The following is a 21,064-nucleotide window of genomic DNA, read 5'->3' as shown; positions in this document are numbered from 1 at the left end:
AGTGCAGAATTAGAACCAGTTTAGCTCTCTCCCCATAGATGATCACTGTAGTTCACTTTTGTACTGAATAAGTCATAATTCAAAGCTCATTATTTCCATCCTATCATCATCAGCATGATGACACTGAGTGGACCAGATGTGATTTTTAAGAAATGGCCAATTTTGGTCTAATCCTATTAGACAGATAGTGGAATGGCACAGAGGGAGGGAGGGAGAGGGAGAGGGTTGATGGAGAGCGAGACAGAGGAGGAGAGGTTGGGATTTTGAATGCATTTGTGTGTGTGTGACATGGGTTCCCTTCCCTCCGGAGCTAATCCCATTAGGCTCTGAGGATTAGGGGCTGCCTAGAGTTACCTTGGTTGGGGCTGAGAGCAGGGCGGAGCACTAAGCTTCTTGCTGCTGCGCTAATTACATTCCAGATGAAAGTGTTAAGATGGGGAAGGGGTTCATGTTACGCTGTGTTCTGTAGCTGACTGAGGCCAAGGCTATTTAGTTTTATATGGAAAGACCATGCAAGATTCTAAAAGTGTGGCATAATGAGGGGCAGAACAGAGGTAGATACATGCATGGGTATATTTCTGGACTGGATAGTGTATTTATGTAAAGCTGTCAGGGACTTGTGGTAATTCTAGCTGCAGGGGAAGTGCTTCATGTATGAATCATGTAGGACTGATGCAAGTTGCAAATGCTCAGAAAGGGATTTAATGCGGTTTGTTGTTGAGATCAGAGGATGAATACATATTCAGAGGGTTTTTATTTCTTTTGTTGTACTTCTGTTGTTACTAGGTCTGGATATCAGTACTCTGTACATTTAAGTTACCAGTCAAAATAACCTACCACCAAGTCATATCAAAGCAGTAAAACAAGGCCTGCATTGGATCATTGTAGTGCCCATATCAAGACAAAAACACTATTTGTGTTGTTGTGATATTTTTCTGTTTGAGTAGACTATCTGTTTGGTTTTGCTTGCAGCAAATCACTGCAAGCTTTCTTTGATTTAATACATCGTGTGATTGGCTCACTACCCCACCAGCTATAGCTCTTACAGTCTGTGGTGTGGTCTAGTTGAACGCGGTGTATTTGATGGAGTATACTACATGCCTGTGGTGACTGATAGGGGTGTCCCGATCCGATATTGATATTGGATATCGGTCCGATATCAGCCAAAAAACAAGTGTCAGATTTTATCGGACTGCATCTAAAATCTCTCATAAAAGCGCTCCGATCCAGTCCATTTTCCGCTCCAGCACTTCTATCCATAGGTGACTCTGGTTGCTGACTATTGTTCTCTGTTTGAGTAACATCACTTGATCAAGCCTTCAATAACATTCCACACTACAAAATAAGTAATAAAAGTATGTATGATTCGTGCTGATATCGTATCGTATCGATATCGGTATCGGCCAATACTCAAGCTGCAATATCGGTATCGTATCGGAAGTGAAAAAGTTGTATCGGGACATCCCTAGTGACTGATAAAAATAATACGGAAGAATTATTTCAGGAATGCTTCCATTCAAATCGTGGGTATTAAATGAAGATATTTAGTTATCAAAGTTACCAAGGTAGTTGATCACTGCAGTAATGTGTATGATTGAAGTGAATAAATACCAGTGAAAAACATTCCCTTTCTTCTTAGACAGAACTGATAGAAAGTGTCAAGTGGTTTTTGTAGAACATGATGATGTCACAGTGAAATTGACATTTGACCTTTTGGATATAAAATATCATGACTTAATCATTTGCGTGAATTTTGATAATTTAATAATTAGCATATGAATTCCTGAGCTATGCCCAAAAATGTCTTTTGCGAGATCACAATCACCTTTTAACACCAAATTCTAATCAGTTCATTCTTGAGTCCAAGTAGACGGTTGTAGAAATTCCTTAAAGCATTCTTGAGATATTGTGTTCACATGAATGGGAAGGACGACCCAAAAACATGATGGCTGTTGCTGTCGTATAGGTGTAAAAAAGTCTCAAATGAAGTGCTCTATGGAATTGATATCACTTTAAGGGTACAGGCGTTTTTTCAAACAATATCTCGCCCTAGTTGTTGAAAGGCCGAAATGACCATAAAGACTTGTTTATGCTCTACGTCAGATATGCATGCAGATGCAGATGAAGCCTTCTGTCCGTACTCTGAGTTCATTGAGTGTTTATTTCTGTACTTTTTCTGAATGCTTACAGATATGGACTGATGGAGGTATACCTCCGGTAGTCGTTGGGGCAAGGCAAGACACTACCACAGGACATGAAGAAGTTTTAAAAATTTCAGAGTACTGGAAATGATGTTTGTTATCATGTCATGTCCTGATGTATTTATTGGTCTTCTCTTGGGTAACTTTTGACTCTGACTGGTGCCCACCAGTGGATGTACTGCTTAACATCCATGCTACCATGAAGGACCCATGGAAGTATTGCAGGAAATCACCCTTACATTGTTTAAAAAACATGTAAAAGGAGCATAAGTGATCCTTAACAAGGATCAAAAGTTTAGAAAAGTCCCTCTAATTCTCCCAATTCTTATTTCTACAAAGAGCATCTAAAATTTGAATTTAGTTTAGGGAAGGATAAAGTTCTTAGTTTAAAAGAGATTAGATTAGGATTAGATTAAAGGCAAGAAAGCCCACATAAGAGCTAATGATACATGTCCTCTGCCCTCATGAGTATATGCGTTAAGACAGGTAATGAGGGGATTATCATAATTCCCAGGGCAATCATTCATGACCCTGGACTTGAAGGTGTAGGTTAACGTGATAACACCCGGTGGAGGTTCATCTCTACTTTGCACAGCCATAATTCACAAGTTTCCACTTGATAACAGCAGCCGCGGCTCCACAGCTCAGCTGTAGGCTGATACTCTGTTTAAATGGACGCTCAATAAATCAATAGCAAAGCCTGGTCGTTCCACTGCCTCCAACTCTGAGTTATAGTTGTGAGTGTGCAGTTTTTAAAGTCACCGATATCGCTTCTGTCTAACCCATGTGCTCTGCCTCTCTGCTTCTTCCTCAATCAGTGTCTTCACCTTTTTCAAATTCAGATTTGCACGCCCGTGCTGCAAAAGCAGAGCGGTGTCAATCAATGAAGACCTTATAAAAAATGAAGATGTGATGATTAGCAATAGCTTCACCGCTCTGCTCCCTGACATATGAACTTGATGCTGGCCGTGAAGAGTTCAAGGCGGTGCTGGTGTTACATGTGCAGCATAGAGAGGAGCAGCTTAAGCACAGGCAGGCACATGTTCAATATAAACCGTTGCCTTGCAAACAATCAGGGCTCACAGATAACCACGGTCCATACTCGGCGCTGTCACTACACTGCACGCTGCAGAGCACTGCGGGTTGTTGCTGGAACAGGGAACAAAGCTCACATGTCACATTGCACAGTACACGAGAGTCTTGAGTGGGTTATGTGGTATCTTGAACATCACAGTCGGATGGTTACAACTGAAGCAAATTTGTAAGGTTTGTATGATGTAGTGTGTCACAGCATCATTTCTTCTTAGTGTTTACCTCTTCATTGGCACAAACACTGGACTGCATACGAGCCAAAAATATGGCAGCCACTGAATCCATCAATTTCTCCTCCCTTTCTCCTCCTCTCTTGTTTTCTCCCACCAAACACCACTCATCATACATATTTCACAAAATGCAGAGGTCATATGATGATACCAGCCTCGCATGAATCTGCCTCTCTGTAGTCTGAGCTAATATTTTTTGTTTTGAAAGATTCCTTGTTTTCTCCCAGCCTCCCCGTGCCCCCGCCCTCCTCTTCTGGGTCGAGATATACAGTCTGTGGTCGAGAATTATGAAGGCTGCAGTGGAAATTATTAATGAGAGCTTTGACAGCAGTTTTGCTGCAAATTCAGGAGGCTCATCTAGCTACTCAGTCAGCATGGAGACCCATTCAGAGAAGGAACACGCTCAAATGAGAAAGTCAGCATATTTGATCCCACAAGTCCTTACTCTTAAACAAGAAAATGGGTTGTTTTGCCCTCTAAGGGAGCATCATGACTGCTCCAAAAAGAATTTGTATAAGCATTTTCTGATCTGACACCTCTATGGATGAGGTCTGATTAGGTCAAGACAACTAAAAGCACATCAGCAATATGTCATAAAAGGTCCAAAATATGGACAAATACATTGAATTGTTAGTTTAACAGTTAAAATGGGGTGTAAACAGATATATAAATAGGGCTGGGGTGATTTGTAAAAATGCATTGATTTGCATAGCATGCATCAATGGGACAACTGCTCTACACAAACAGCACAATACATTAGGATTATAAACTCATGGAACATATTCCTGTCAGTAGTAGTCGCTTAAGATAGATTTTCTATGTGTTTCTTCATCACCCCCAAGTTAAAAGTGCACCGCTGCTGTTAACTCTACTCTATGCGTCATCTAATGGTGTTATCAGGCCTTTGTGTACTTCCTGGTCACTTCATCAGCCTGTATGAGTCAGAAATGGCTAAAACTAACGTTATAGATAGTCAGTAATTCATTTCAAGCATTTTCTTTGCTCTGCTCTGATGCTAAAATACACTGATTGTCTTACCCACATACGACACCAGTGATGAAATAACTTTGCCATAACCAGTTTAAATTTTAAGTTACAATACTGTTTGTCCAGTTCAGTGCAGTTTTGGCAGTGATTAGTGATTAAATTAATATGCATGACAGCTCCTTTTGAATTTAAGGTCCAGTATGGAGTCTTAAAACAGGGTGGAAATTAGACTAAGTTGAAAATATGACACTATTATAGTTATTCTAATGAGCTTTATCTGTATATTTTTCATGATGATGATTGAATAAAATATTGAAATATTAATGAGACAAACTTTTGATATGTATTTTAAGTAAATTATGTAATTGAGTAATAGAAAAATTATTATTTGATTGATCAAAAAAATAATTGATTAATCATGCAGCCCTACGTGTAAGTTTCCTAAAAAATCAAAAAGCATTTCTTTTTTTCCTTCACCATCAATCAGTTGATTGAATTAAATTAACATCAGCTTAAAGGGAAAATTCCACACTTTTCTTGTGGATGTCCAGTCAGTGTTAGTGGTAAATTTAGTCAAGCAATAAATTCCTCAGTTTGTGTGATATTGACCGAGAAAGCTGAGCTCTCCTGCTGCAAAATCTGTTGTTCTTCCTGCCTCCAGTTATGTCACAGTGATGTACTCACTTATGTACTTAAGGAAGAACTACATGTCAACTTGGATTTGTAGTCTCCACCTTGGAGTAGCCAGGGGCGTGCTAGATAAGTGTTTATGTCACCTAATGCTATGTTTTGGTCATCGTATTAATAGCTATAGGCTAGGGTGGTGATACACAGCATCACAGATGTGGGCATCAGACGCTGGCATGCAGTGCATCCTGGTACATGTAGGTACTGTTGGTAAAGCTCTGTGAGGTGGAGAACTCATCTGTGTTGGTCAGTATCACAGACTGTATAAAACATGAACGTAGCCTCTATGATGTCACTGATAGGTTTCTGAAGAGAAGGACTGGGTAATGTTTTAAAAAATTACTAAAAGAAGTACCAATGCCAATATCCTTAAAATAATACAGATACCAAGACAGTAGTTTATTTGGTACCTTTTCTTTCCTTTTATGGCTTCTTTGAGGCTGCTAACTTCTAAATTCCAATTTTAAAGTTGATTCTTTTGGCTGACCTTGCAGATTCCGAACACCTCATCTCACTGTCCTCTTCCAAGCATATGAGAGAACCTACGGTGGCAGCAAAAATGGCAAATTCTATACATGGAGGCGGTGTTTGTCCATTTGTGGCTACTGTAGGACCCATGCTCTCTTAGAGCTCCAAGGTTTCTATGGTTTTCTAACAAAAACAAAATTCCTTTTTTCATATAATTATACAGTAAAAACATACTTATTAAATTCTTTTTTTTTTCCCCACATACTGCCAATAAATCATTGTAAATCTCACATACTGGACTTTTAAAAAAGCCACTCAATATTTATTTGAAGTGTACCCAATGCCCGGTGCTGTCATTTTTCTGGTGTGAGTGGTCTCGATTGTTCAACCTGTCTGGGTAAAGGTTAAGCTCTTAGCTCACACGAGGTCTCCAGATAAATCTAGTCCGCTGCAGATAGGACTCATCAGTCTGTCTCCCTCTCTGTCTGCTTTTTTAGATCTGTCTGATTGTGTCCATCTGTCTGTGTAATTAAAACAAATGACTCTTACCACTCTTAGGAAAACTGTGCCATTACTCATCATTCAGTCCTTAACTAAAAATTAATTTTTCGACTCCCTCTGTGACACTGTATCCTCGCTTTTTTTTTTTTAACATCCTCTGCTCGCACTGTGTCTGACTCGCTCTCGCACTCCTGTAATTGTCTTCCTGTCATCCTGCTCCTTGTCGTGTTTTAAATTGTCTAAATTAGCAGCATTTGGCCTCAACCTTAAATGGGGAAAGTGCAACTCTGCGATCTGTGTGTGTGTGTGTGTGTGTGTGTGTGTGTGTGTGTGTGTGTGTGTGTGTGTATGTGTGTGTGTGTGTGTGTTTGTGTGTTTGTGTGTCTCTCTGTCTTTCTCTGCATTTTAACTCACCCAGACACGGCATACAGACAGAGAAAGAGAGAGAGAGAGAGATGTCCTTGATTGAACTACACGCCTCTCAATCAGAAGTGAGACATCAGAAGAACATCCTGACACATTCATAAGAACACGCCCAATCACTTTCTCAGTCTCACTATTAGTCCTCATCATCATTTCCACTCAGCTCTACTTAGCCGGAGTTAACTACTACTTAACTCTGGGAATTATGTACACCATGCACTAATAGAGAGTGTGCACTGCTATCACGTTTTTACCTGAGAGCACCCCCTCACCACCATGGAACATGTATGCAAAGTAGGGCGGGGCCATATATCAATATTATATGGATGCTGTAATGTTCAACTAAATATCATCTTAGATTTAGAATATTTTTCTGTTATGATAAAGCATAAGTGTTGTCTTTCCCTGATTTTAAAGGCTGCATTACAGTAAAGAGATGCAGGTTTGTGAACTTCAGAATACTCTAGCTATTACCCTTGCATACTTAGTCATTATATCTACATTACTGATGATTATTTATCAAAAATCCCATTGTGTTAAAGTTAGAGCCTGACCAATATTATCAGCCAATTACAGGTATATCAGTCTATATCATATTAGCTTATACAATATGTTGTTTAATATATAGTCATATGAAAACTTATATTTTTAACAGCTTTCTTGTCAGCATATTATGTATAATTGATTATTTTTCTTAATTCAGGTTTAATATATACATATATGTTGCACTATTTGTTATTTTATTTGTGGATCTTAATACCAGTGAAAGTTGACTGTTTCACTTCCCTGATATCATTTTGGTTAATAATGTTGATTGTTAAACTATAAAATACACTGCTTGGCCAAAAATAAAAAAGGTCGCATGCTGTAATATTTCATTGGACCGCCTTTAGCTTTGATTACAGCACATATTCGCCATGGTAGCATTTCAATAAGCTTATGCAATGTCACATTTATCCCCACTGAGTTGCATTAATTTTTCACCAAGATGATGATGGGAGAATCGGACCACTGCATAAAGTCTTCTCCAGCACATCCCAAAGATTCTCATTGGGGTTAAGGTCTGGACTCTGTGGTGGACAATCATGTGTGAAAATGATGTTGCCTGAACCACTCTTTCACAGTTTGAGCATGGTGAATCCTGGTATTGTCATCTTGGAATATGGCCGTGACATCAGGGAAGAAAAAAATCCATTGATGTAAAAACCTGCTCATTCAGTATATTCAGGTAGTGAACTGACCTCATTTTGTGGCTACATAAGGTTGCTGAACCTCGACCTGAGCAACTGAAGCAACCCCAGATCATAACACTGCCCCCATCGGCTTGTACAGTAGGCACTAGGCATGATGGGAGCATCACTTCATCTGCCTCTCTTCTTACCCTGATGCCCCCATCACTCTGGAACAGGGTAAATCTGGACTCATCAGACCACATGACCTTTTTCCATTGATCCACAGTCCAATCTTTATGTTTCCTAGTAAACTCAAGCCTTTTTTCTGATTATCCTCACTGATAAGTGGTTTTCTTAAGGCTACACAACTGTTTAGTCCTAATTCCTTGACTTCTCTTCACATTGCGTGTGTGGAAATGCTCTTACTTTCACTATTAAACGTAGTTGCGAGTTCTACTGTTGATTTTTTATGATTTGATTCATTGAATCATTCCAGGTTTTTTTCCGACCACGTGTCCCTTGAAGATGATGGATCACCACTATCCTTCCAGGTTTTAATAATGTGTTGGACAGTTCTTAACCCAATTTCAGTAGTTTCATCAGTCTCCTCAGTTGTTTTCTTTGCTTGATGCAGGCCAACAGTTTGACTCTTCTGAAATAGAGTAACATCTTTTCCACGACCACAGGATATGTCTTCTGACATGGTTGTTTAAGAAATGAGAAGCTGCTCACTGCATCAGTTAGGGTTCAATAACTTGTTACCAGCTGAAAAATATTAATCACTGCAGTAATTATCCAATGGAAGGATTTGCTTAGTTAAATCCAAGTGGTGACTTTTTTTTTGTTTGTTTGTTTTCGGCCAGGCAGTGTGTCCTGCCTTCATTCCATATATTTACAAATGTGAACCACTTTTGATGGATCATTGCAAAAAGTGTTTTTTATGTACATATTATTATATTTTAGATAAAGAATGTCAATATCTGATTTTTCTTGATCACATACTATTTGTATCAGCAGCAGTTCATCATAACTTTGAACTATTTGAGAATTTATGGAATGTTATTTTAGAGAAAATGTATATATTCAGATTGCACGTCATGGCTAAAAACATTGAGATAATATTTATAAGCCATATTGCCCAGCCCTAATGCACAGGACAGTTTAAAAGGCTGGATTTCAATTGATTTTCTGTGGACATGCTTTGTAAACTGTTTCAATTTTCTTACGTGCTTCTTTCAGAAAACCTTGTTCTTAGTTAAAGCATGTCACAGCTTAGAAAATATTCACTTTTTATATTGCTTCTCTTGTCTGCAGTCTCCAGCAGTCTGTAAAAGTGAATTCAGAGAGAATTCAGGCGTGCACCTAATCAGACGAAATAAGTCAAACCCCTGTGTGGAGGTGGACCATGGCAGGGCTTTAGGTTAAATGTGAATTAGTTGTTTGCCAGTTATTGAAGAGGGCAGAGAGTAGGTTTAGTCCTTTTGTGACTGCAGGTGATAAGTTAATCTGTTCCAATGGCAAATGCTGGCGCAACTCTTAAAAGAGCCTTTACAGTTGTTATCGCAAATATCCATAGCAACATCAGAGTGGAGGCAGCCAGTAGTGTTGAACAGCAAGTGGACAGTCTGAACAGGTGGATTTTCTTCATATAGACAGGTTGTAGGGATGTCATGAGACAAGAAATGATTCTCAATATCCAATTTGTTACTACACTAAAAACCAAAAACAGGAATAAAAGCCATCACTATTTTTCTTTGCCACAAAACACTTCTGAGCTTGTAAGACAAAAGACCAAGGGGGAGATTTATTCTGCCTGACACACTGTCAGGGGAGCATGGTGTCATGTCTGGAAAGTGATGCAAAAGTGCAGTGATTTCTGCTGCTGAACTTCGAATATAAGTTGAACTCAGAGAACAGCAGTAGTTTAAATTTACTGACATGGTGAGACACAAAACATAAGTTTTGTACTTTTGATGACAGATGACGGACGGTGGCTTACGAGCTATAGGTACATTAGGGGTAGGAATCTCTTGATTCAGTTTGTTTCTGATTCAGAGGGCCATAATGCACATGTACTGCTGTGTACATGTACATCTCTCTTTTACACAATAACTCTAGCATCTGCATCCTGTAGACCAGGGGTGTCAAATGTACGGCCCGCAGGCCAAAACCGGCCCACCAGAGTGTCCAGTCCGGTGTCCAGTGTGAAAATTACAGAGAAGACATTAATTTTAGGGTTGAAACCATTCCTAGAGTAATTCGAGTAATGTGATGACTAAAATCCATTTAAATCCAAACAACTGTACAGCACACTGTGTTTGGCATGTGGGGATTATTAAAGACCAGAGTACTGATGAGTGCCGACATTTAAATTTTTATGTAATTTATTATCACATGGCTGTAGCATCTCTCGTCTCTGCATCAATGCAGCTCCTCCATACACACACGTACAGTACAGACACACAGAGGAGGTCAGTGTGATTCTCTGACCCTGTCTGTATCTGATCTGTTGACTTTCTTCATCAGAAGGATGTTTTATAAAGACAAAAAGACAAAAACTAACTCGCATTCTGGGTTTTTCCCTACATATTAATCCACCCACGATTCAGTTTTCACAGCAGCAGAGAAGCTGCGTGTGGAGGAGACTTGTTAATGACGGAGTTTATTAAAACAGTCGAAACTAAGGTGATGGTTAATGACATCGACACCAACCAGATGCACTTCTAAAATTAAACAACAGGAGAGTCTGTGTTTCTCTGAGAAACTTTCAGACCTTCTCACAGCAGAGTGAACAGGTGAGGGAGGGGAGGAGGACAGACTGATCACTAATCAATCACTGATACTGTCGTTCTCTCGGACTGATTAAAAAATAAAAATGACAAAATTGGTGACAAACCAAACCTGTGTGTCCACACAAATAAAGTGTTTGTGTGAAACACTGCAGAGTTTAACACCGTGCTGTTTAAAGACAGTCTGCTGTCATTAGTTTGACAGAGACAGAGAGGGGCATGTCTAGAAGGGAACCCTAGACCTGCGAAAGATTGCGCGAGTTTGATTATTTTAGTAGAAATAACAAACACAAATCTCGCGAGAGTTGTGCAAATAAAGAGTTACCTTCTAGACACAACCGAAAAAGGTGCGCAGCTCCAAAAATGTCGTGGTGCAGATGTTTTTAATGTGGCCATAAATAAAACACTATTCACTGATCCAGAGAGTCACTGAAACACTGATCACTGACCTGCTGTGATGGAAAAATACTCAGATTCTTTATTTAAGTAAAAACACTAATACCACGATGTAAAAATACCTAATTACAATTTAAAAATCTTGCATGTTATTGTTTCCATTTTTGAAACATCAACTTTTTGCTGTTGTTGTACTTTGATGGTATTTTTATCGTTATTTTTTGATTACTAAATACAGACCTGCAAACTCATAAGAGGAGAAAAAGGTGGCATGTTGGTAAACCAGTCCCCTGTCCTCTGTCCTCTGTCCCCTGTCCTCTGGGGATCTGGGAGCGTCCTGCTCCAGAAGAAAAATGTTGTGATTTTAACACGTGAACAAAACATTCTGGTGACTGTTTCAGTTAAAAGAGTTAGTTCACTCTTCTGTTTGTGGTTTCTGCAGACATTACTACCTTTACTTTTACCTTTGTACTTGAAAAAAAAAGTAAAAAGCAAAGTAAAGTAAATCTACAGTAAAAGTAAAGTTACTTTACTGAGTATTTTTACTTTAGTAATTTATAGTTGTTCATTTAATGTACCTGTCTTATTTTCTCTTGTGTATATTACCATTGTTCTTAAATAAAGTAAAAGTAATGAAATAGAAAAAAAATGCAGAACATGCAATATTTCTTATCTGATTACTTAATTAATTGGCAGAATAATCGATAGATTATGCTTTAATTTTACTGGTCTGGCCCACTTGAGATCAAATTGGTCTGTATGTGGCCCCTGAACTAAATGAGTTTGACACCCCTGCTGCAGACTGTCCGGGTGCTGTCTTGCCTTTGTAGCTGAGTTTTCATTGTGTCAACATATCATTGTCAACTAAGATTTAGAAAATAGACCTGACATTTGGGGTTTGATTCAGAATTTTCCACATCTGAACTGAATGCATCTCAGAATAGATTTTTTCCCCTCACATTAGTTTTGCATTAGTTTACATTAGGCTAGCCTTTAGAGTTTCATCACTGCAAACGTCATGCGACACAGCAGTGCAGCTGTGTCAGACAAAACTAATGGTGTAACGTGTATTTCAGGATAAAAACAAGATGTGTTGTTAATATAACATCAAAATCAAGTGAAACTCATTTTCTCAAGTTGGAAGTTTCTCCTCCTTTCATCTGAAAAGTTTGAGTCGCTATCTTACTCTTATGAAACTGTTACTGTTCTACTATGTTTTTTTCTTTCTCGTCTTTTTTCTTCCTTTGGCATTTAAAGGCAGATTACAGTATTATAGGCATATATAGGTATCTTATTTGGCATGTCCTTTTCACGTTTTTTTCTATGTGTGGTTGTATTTGTTTTATTTTTTTGATGTGTGAATAAATCATTTTGAATTTCATTTGCATTCATTAATGCTGGAAAAAAAATCTCATGTGTTCCATTGCTGCAGCACAGTATTCACCCTCAGTCTCTTTTGGCACCTGTCTCTTTAAAGGGATAGTTCACCCCAAAATCAAATATGCATATGCATGCTTCCTCTGGCCTGTAGTGCTATTTATCCATCTAGATAGCTTTGGTGTGAGTTTTGGAGACATCAGCTGTAGAAATGTGTGCCTCCTCTCCAATATAATGAAACTAGATGGCACTGGGCTTGTGGTGCACAAAGCAAAAAAAAAAAAACAAAAAAAGCACACACATTTAAGGAACTCAACAGCAGTGTCTCTTTCCAAAAATCATGAACTGATTAGTCCAGATAATCCACAGAGCAGTTTCATGTAGGAAGTATATTCTTTCTTCCAAACTACAACAAGCCAACTGTATCACCATGCAGAAGGAAGCGTGCATCTACTTGTGGATGAGAGGCTTGAGCATGACAGTGCGGGATGTAAAGATTGAAGGCATCATCAGCTGAGCTGCAGCAGTGTTATTTGACAAAGAAACAAGCGTGAAGTAGTTTATCTGTAGTTTGTCATGGCAGGGAAGTTAAATTAGCAGCAGCAAATCAGAATCATGCCACTTGCATACCGTTAGCCACTTTACAAATTAACTTCTCAAGTCTGTTTCAGGGCCGCTCTTCTTCCAGATTAATTGGTGGTGATTATCTAAATGCGTTGGTGGTTGCTTGTAACCGCAAATATTACAAACACGAAGAGGAGGAGGCATCGCTGTTTTTCCTGAAGGCTCTTTGTTTTAATTTAATTGCATTTCCAGTAAATACTCATTTGGGTCGTTTTTTGTCTGAGCTGTGAATGTGAGTGAAATGGTGTCAACAGCAGGTTTCATTAGCTGCTTTGAATGCCGAAAAAGTGATCAGCAGCATGGGGGCAATAGAAAAAGAGCAATGGGCCTCATTCATCAACCATTCTTAAGAAGAAATTTCTTCTTAAAACCCACTTATGTAGTTTTCAGATAGATTCTGGCATTCACTTGTTAGCCAGTTGGATTTCTGTGTAGCTAATGTAACCTTAGTGGCTAGTCTGTGTAGCTAATGTTAGAGGTTATCCTACCTGTAAATGTTTAAAGAAATAATCTTTAAATAAGATGTTGAGTTCTTGGGTGATGACAGTAAATTCACAGCTAAAGGTAGAACTGTCAGCGCACTGTGATGTTGTTCCACTTTCCTGATTTAAAAACAAAATAATGGCAAAATTTCTACCTTGTGAAAGCATTTTTTCGGAAGTGAATTAATTGGAGACTGTCAGATTAGGTGGTTCCACTGAAACCAGAGTGGTGTTATGAGACACATGAAGTGTTGTAATGTGTGCAAAGTGCATGGTAGTATATCACTTTTTAATTTAAAATGAATTTTAAAACTGTAATCCTGCTAATAGTCCCATTTTTTTTTGTATATATACCTGTTTTTATATCCTGTTTTTTTGTATCCCGATTACATAATCCCACTACATGTAATCCATTACTCCCCAAGCCTGGTCATTAATTACACCTGTGCTGTTTCTGTTCGAGTTACAACGCCTTTTGTGGAAGCAGAAATTCCAATAGAAGCTATTCCCTGGGTTTCAGGGAGCAGTTACATTCACAAACTCACAGAGAGAGAAGACAGCTAGGAATGGAAATGACCCACTTCTGCTGCAGGTCAGAAGGCCAAGACAACCCACACATCCACCCGAGAGCATGTATGAATACACACATTTATACCCCATCGCAGTATACAGTGCGCACATGTGAACATCCACTCAAGCGAATGCCTATGGTTCACACATAAAGCTAGTCATTACTGTGCCACACATGTACTGTGCATACAGAGCACATGTACAGCAGCCTGTGCCCAGAGTTCCTGTTTAACTGGACTGTAACCAGGGCATGTCTATAATGACATTACAGTGCGTGTATGTGTGTGCTGCTCTGGTACTCTGGGTTTGAAGCTTCCTCTTCCTCATTATGAGTGGATTTGAATATAACGATTCAAATTATTTCTGTAAGATAGTTCGCTGGGTGTGATGCTAGATTTTCTCTGATGGTAGAAAGGTGTTTTCAGTCTGACCTCTGTGGGTAGATGATTTAAAGATCAATAAATCATCAATAAATGTCTGTTCTGACTTTGTCACACCACAGAAACATGTTACTAACATCCAGGCAAATTAGCATTATAAAAAACCAAAAAATCCCTCATGGTGTCATTTGGCCCTGGCACGTCACCAAGCCATGTTTCTTGTCCTCCCAAAAAATCCTGAACAGAAATTGTGAACAACAGTTTACTGGTCTAACTCCACAATTCAGTACTACATCATCAGTTTATTCACATTTTCAGCATGTACTTTGTAACATGTGTAATGTTTTTAGAAGAAAAACTTCCTTTTTCCACTACACGATCTTTAAACATGTTGTTTGTGACCACACCCAATGTAACACTGCATAAACGCTACACTTCTGTGCTTTGAAATGCTCAGCTTTTTGGACAGCAGCAAAAGGAAAAATCCAAGCCTTTCATCCACACAGCAACCACCATGGCTGCATACACATTAAGGCCGGTGCTGAAGTTTCACAGCTGCACTTTCTCTCATGTCACTACATTTCTGGCTACAAAAAAGTCTGACTGCACTCAGGTCCATGCACAATCAATACAAAGTCAATATTAGTTCCGTCCACTTTTTACCTCTGCCAAGGAGGTTATGCCTTTGGTGCTGTTTGTAAGCATGATTACACTGGCCTGATTTTCATGAAACTTGGTGGGAGGGTGTAGCACGGGCCAAGGAAGAATCCATTTAATTCTGTGCAATAAGAATTCACAGTTTTCCCTCTGAACATATTATACATATTAAAATATAGTCGCTGAGATGTAGTACTGAACTGTCGAGTTAGAATGTTAACTTGTTGATCAGGATGTTTTGGCCGAACCTGAACTATGGCTTAGTGATACGCAAGAGCCATGTTCCCTCAACACTATATAAACCCCCGTAACCAACACACAACTGACACCACCTCCCGTCCCCTCCCCCTCCCTTACAGTCAGTCAGGAACGTACCTTTAGAGACTCTCTCTGTCCAAATCAGCCCAGCAGTTTACTTAAGCTCACTTCAGTTCCAACAACAACAGAAGAAAAAAATACCATCCTCTCACTGTTCTCTGGATCTAGTGACTCAAACACGGGGTGGTTAACAACATATTTATTGCTTTTTTACACAGACTTTAAATTTTGAAGCGGATTCAAATCAAGGGGCAGATACGCAGATAATTTTTCACTTTTGTTAACATTATGAGATCGGGCATTATGACCATATTTCACACAAAACTCTAATAGGATAAAATGCTGAAGGGATGACATTTTATATTGAAAAGGTAAAAGGTCACCTTCACTGTGACATTGAAACTCTTTATCAGTCCTCTGTATTCCTTTGTAATAAAAAATAGTCCCTAAATGAAAGCTGCATGTTTTTCACTGGGATTAATTCAGTGGACTCACACATGTCAGTGTAGTGACAGAAAATACACTTGATACCTTTCATCCAATTCCTTCAGAGTCCTTACTACATATATTATACAGACATGGATGTAAACTGGAACTTGTCTGGTTTGCAGAGGCATACAACCGCAAGGTGGTAATCCTAGTTGCTCTGTGCTGTGAAACCTCAGGTCAACTTTCTCCCGTCCCGTTTCCTGTAGGCCTTCTTAGATATGCAAAAAGAAAAACAAATTTCGAAGATGATTAAAAGATGTTGCTGGGGGGCCTGTAAAAGTGACATTAAGATATGGATATATATGTCCCTTTTAAAGGCCCCACAGCAACATTTTTTTACCATTTTCAGAATATGTTTTTCCTTTTAATATAGATGAGCCCAGCACATAGCACATCTAAATCAAGGAAAGGAGAAAATTGACCAAGGTTCCACAAGGTACCAAGCTAGCTCAACTGTTACTGAAGTACAGAGGAAAAGAGGGCAAGACTTACGATGATTGATCAGCTGTAACAATACGATGACTCATATCACAATCCACATTCACAAGTGACCCACATTCTTACTTACAGGTAATAAAAATCAATACAGAATACAATACAGATAACAGTTGTTATGAGCACTTTGAGTCAGTGGTTTCATGGGAGAACAGGTGCAGCTGTAACATCACCACTAGGGCTTCACCTAAGAATTATTTTGTAAACAACTAATCTATTGATTATTTGTTGATTCATTAATTTAATTAATCTAATGATTATTTTTGGTATTATTCAATTAATTTATCTAAAATAAATATCAAAACTTGTCTCATTAATAATTAAATATTTTATTCAATCATAATCCTGAAAAATAGACACATAAAGTACATTAGAATAATGATAATAGTGGCATATTTTAAAGTTTCCACCCTACTTAAAAGTCTCAGTATTTTGACTTCAAACTTACACTGGTTATGACATGAAGTTATTTCATCACTGGAATCATACACAGTGAGATGATCACTGGCAGTGTATTTTTGCATCAGTGTGAGCCAAAGAAAATACTTTTTGTTGTTTTTCTGCCAACTGTAATGTATCAGACAGTCTGTAACATTTTATTGTAGCCATTTTTGTCTTACGCATGGCTGATAGAGCGAACAAGAAGTGTAAAATGGCAGATTAACAGCATTACGTGTCATGTAAATTTAACAGCAGCAGTGCAGATGTCCCTTTTAACGCCGGGGTGATGAGGATTTTCTAGATTTTCATTCTAGAAAATCTATCAGAAGTGACTTCTGCTAACAGAAAAATGTTCCATGTGTTGATAATCCTCCTATATCGTGTTTGGGTGCTGACACGGAGTAAACAGGACGATGCTGCTGCTGCAGCTTCAGGAGGAGGGCAGGTTGCTCTGTGCTTCATTTCCAGCATGGTTTGTCCTGCTGTGAAAAGTCGCGCCCAGTTTGTTTGAGCAAAAGTGAGCCAAACTGTTGCATCTCTGCCTAAAATACAACCACACTTTATATTATTGCAGCAAGTCTTCTTCTCTGCTGCTTGTTTGCCATGTGAATCCATGCTCTGACCAGGTGCAGCAGTTCATAGCGATGCGCTGATGCACGATATGCAAATCGACATATTTTCATAATTGATGACATCGATTATGTTGACGAATCGCCCCAGCCTTTACCACCACAGCTGTAACAACACTTTTTTCTCAAAGTAAGGTGTGGCTATGGAAACGTAAATATACACATATCATGCAACTGATTATACTCTTACTCACATCCAACAGAGAATTGTCTGCAATTAATTCCAACAGAGATATTAGGAGCTCTGCTGATGAAGACTGTAGGGGGCGAGAATAAGTGTATAAGAGACCTTTGGGGTAAATGGATGATGAATTATGAAAGGCTTTGAAATTTAACAGTAGGATTTTAAAGTTGATGCGTTGTGATACAGGGAGCCAGTGTAATTGAATCAGCAGAGGAGTGACACGTTCAGTGGATTCAGTACGTGTAATGATCCGTGCTGCAGAGTTCTGCATGAGTGAATACGTTTACTGGGGATTAAATAGTAGTAATTAATGCATGATGTGACCAGAGCATTAGCTAAAACTTAATCTGGAGATACTTCCTAGATGGAAAAAGGCAGTCCATGAGATGTTCTTTATGTGGCTGGGGAAGGAGAAGGTCCACAATAACACCAAGCACCTACCTGTGTAGAGATGTAGAGGGATGGTGGTGTCAGCCGTGGGGTTTTTGAGTGTGGATTTGGAATCAGACGAGTAGCTTAGTTTTATCACTATTGAATTTTAGGTAGTTGTGTGTCATCCATACCTGTAGGTCTTTGACACAAGCAGTAAGGGTATTGGCGGCGAGAGATGAGGTGGGCTTAATGGACACATGAAGCTGCATATCATCAGCCTAGCAGTGAAAATGGATACCATAGTGCTGGAGTATGTTGCCAAGGGGGGGGGGGGATGATAAAGAAGAGGGGCACCGACACTGAACCTTGTGAAACTCCATGGTGGACTGTGCAGGTTTCTGACTGATAGTCCTGAATTTGTATGAACTGTGTCCTGTTTGCAGTATTTTAATATTGCAATTTTGAGCATGTTAGCATGTTTCCATTTAGTTCAAAGCACCACAGTATCAAAGTAGACTCTTAACACCATACGTACACCTGATGTTAAAATGGGATCTATATCCAGATTTGTTATCTGCTTTCTTGGCACAGAAAGGAAGTATAATCAATACTTAGAGACCTGTTTCTTGTTTGCTCTCTAAATTTGAACAATAACTTATATTTTATGTTTGCTAAAAACAAATATCTGTACTAGTGTTATGTTGTGTATGTTTGGCAGCACATTGTATAGATTTTGTTCACCTAAGATCCAAACACAGTGCCAGCCAGTCTACCTCAGATGTGGTCAGGCAGTTTGATCACAATCCAGTGTTTTCCCTGGATGTTTTTGAGACAAAGGTAGCAAAGGCTGGAGAGCATGTGTGGCATGCACAGTGTACACCGTGTGCTTAAATGACATAATCGCAATTTGTCCATAGGGGTTCAAATTTTATACCAAGATGAAATAAAGTGATAAAAAACAATTTCAGTACAGAACTCAACGTAATACTCAATATACACTCAGTTGCAGATTGTGCCCTCTTTCTGTGCACATTTCAGTCTCCTGGTGCTATTTTATTTTATTTTATTTTATTTTATTTTTTGGATAAAAGATGAGAATGATGACGGAAACTTTACAATGTGCCCAGTGAACAGGTACCAAATGTTGAATTTTAATCCAAAAAAAAAAAAAAAAATTCATGAATATAAAATAGAAGAAACAGACATAATCTCCAATTATTTTCTGGTTTATAGTTCCACCACTAAACTAGGGTGGATTTCATCTGCACTTTTACAGACAGTTGAGTAAAATCCTCTAAAGCCCCTCTGGACTGATTTCTCTGATCAGCTGTTTGATTAAAAAAACCCGTTGGTCATCCCGTCGCCCTGTAACATGATCGTTGACAGGATGACAGACTGTTGACATTTAGATATTTATCTACTATTTGTTTTTGTTCTTAATCCTGCTTTTTCCCATAAGTAATCGGGTACAGTTCCACCCTATATTCAGCATGTGTTTGATTATACTGATAGCCTGTGACCCAACCCTCTCTCAGTATCACATGCTTGGTCTTATAGTGACAGTGTGAAACCTGAGTGTCAAAGTGTCCAGTATTCTTAGCTCATGCAATCAGCTTTGTAAATCTTCGTGCTACCCTGTGTGTAGGCATAGGTTTTGATTAAAAGTGACCCCTAGGTTAATATTACATCTAAAAGCTGCTTGTGGCTTTGTGTGTGTGTGTGTGTGCGCGCGTGTGCATTTACGTGCAAGAATTGTCCTTGTGCCTGCAGATCTTTCTGTGCCACAGTAACTGCACATCTCTTGCCATCGCTATGCAATTTAATTTGTCTGTACAAAGAATGTTTTTGTGTTTGGTGGTGATGCAGATAGCCACTGTCCTTGAAGCCACATCCCTGAAAGAAATGTTTAAATGCCATCAATATGTCACAATTATTGTGGCAAATGCAAAAAGCAAAAGTATGCGGACTGAATAACAAAGCCAGAAAACAAATTAAAACAAAATTCAATCAAACTTTTTGGATGAGTGGATGCACCTGTGAATACTCTCCAAACTTTTTCATCTCCTTCAAACCGCAGAACATTTTTCTGTGGTGCAATTTTTCCTTTCTTTTCTCCCTTCTTGTTTAACGCACACTCAGAAAGTTCTAAAATACACTGTAGTTCATCAAAAGCTTCTCTATGGTATATTTTATCTATATATTTATAGCAGTGAATGATGTGCCCTTCTCATTTTTTTCTCTCTCTGTTTGTCCACAGCACAAAGACCCCTAAGCAGGCTGTATTTGCAGGCAGCATGCAGCTGCTGGCTGGCATCAAGCTGTGCACAGGCAGAGTCCTCACCAACCATCCCCATTATGAAGATAAAGACCTGCGGGAGAGGACCAGACAGGTACTGTGGGCTGCACTGTACTGTCAAACATACACAGGGCTGTGGACACCACCAGAGGGGCTGCAACATAACACAAAAACACAATAAAAGGAAAAATTAAACTTTGAAGTAAAAAGATGGTAATTACAGTGTCAAAAATACAAGTGAGTCATGTTGATTTAAATGGCAATTAGCAACATGCAGAGAGTTGGAGTCATTACTGTCTGTTCACACAGAACAGAGTCAAACTTTAGAGGCGACACAGTTACGTACAGAGTCAGAGGATGGACATGGTTAGACACAAATTCGCCAAAGTCAGCGGGATAACAAACATCAACTGTTGCGGTATTCATGACTGTCATAACACAGTGAAACCATGTTAACTATGTGTTCACTGTAATACAGACGGCCTCTTAGCTTAACTATGCAGTACTAAAGGAAACACGGTGCCGATTTTCAAATCAAATGATATTTGTTAATATTTTCACCATATACAAAAAGATGTTTTTTTGGCCTGGTTGGGGTGACACGTGGCCTGGCAGGAGCACTGCAGCATACATATATCATATCACCACACTATTGCCAATACACAACCCTATGTGTGAGTTGAAAATGCAGATTAAATTCAGGCATCAGTTGACAAATTAGCTTTACAAATGTTCAAAGACTTAATTTATTTAGCTCTTTTCATACAAACAAAATGCAACAGATTTCCTCACTCAATAAAATTC

The 21,064-nt window shown here is 38.9% G+C and overlaps 1 protein-coding gene across 1 annotated transcript in view; it reads left to right on the top strand.

Annotated features, from left to right (window-relative positions):
• Positions 1 to 21,064, top strand: part of dpy19l3 (dpy-19 like C-mannosyltransferase 3) — a 95,625-nt gene that overhangs the window by 57,004 nt on the left and 17,557 nt on the right. Inside the window, exon 18 of the mRNA XM_084725197.1 lies at positions 20,222 to 20,354. Within this exon, the coding sequence (XP_084581323.1) occupies positions 20,222 to 20,354 (133 nt within the window). The remainder of the gene's footprint in view (positions 1 to 20,221; positions 20,355 to 21,064) is intronic.

The sequence above is a fragment of the Lutjanus erythropterus genome, chromosome 1 (assembly GCF_056507025.1).
Source record: "Lutjanus erythropterus isolate fLutEry1 chromosome 1, fLutEry1.hap2, whole genome shotgun sequence".
In the NCBI taxonomy this organism is placed as follows: domain Eukaryota; kingdom Metazoa; phylum Chordata; class Actinopteri; order Lutjaniformes; family Lutjanidae; genus Lutjanus; species Lutjanus erythropterus.
The sequence above is the reverse complement of the archived record's forward strand: the minus strand, read 5'-3'. Positions and strand labels throughout refer to the sequence as shown.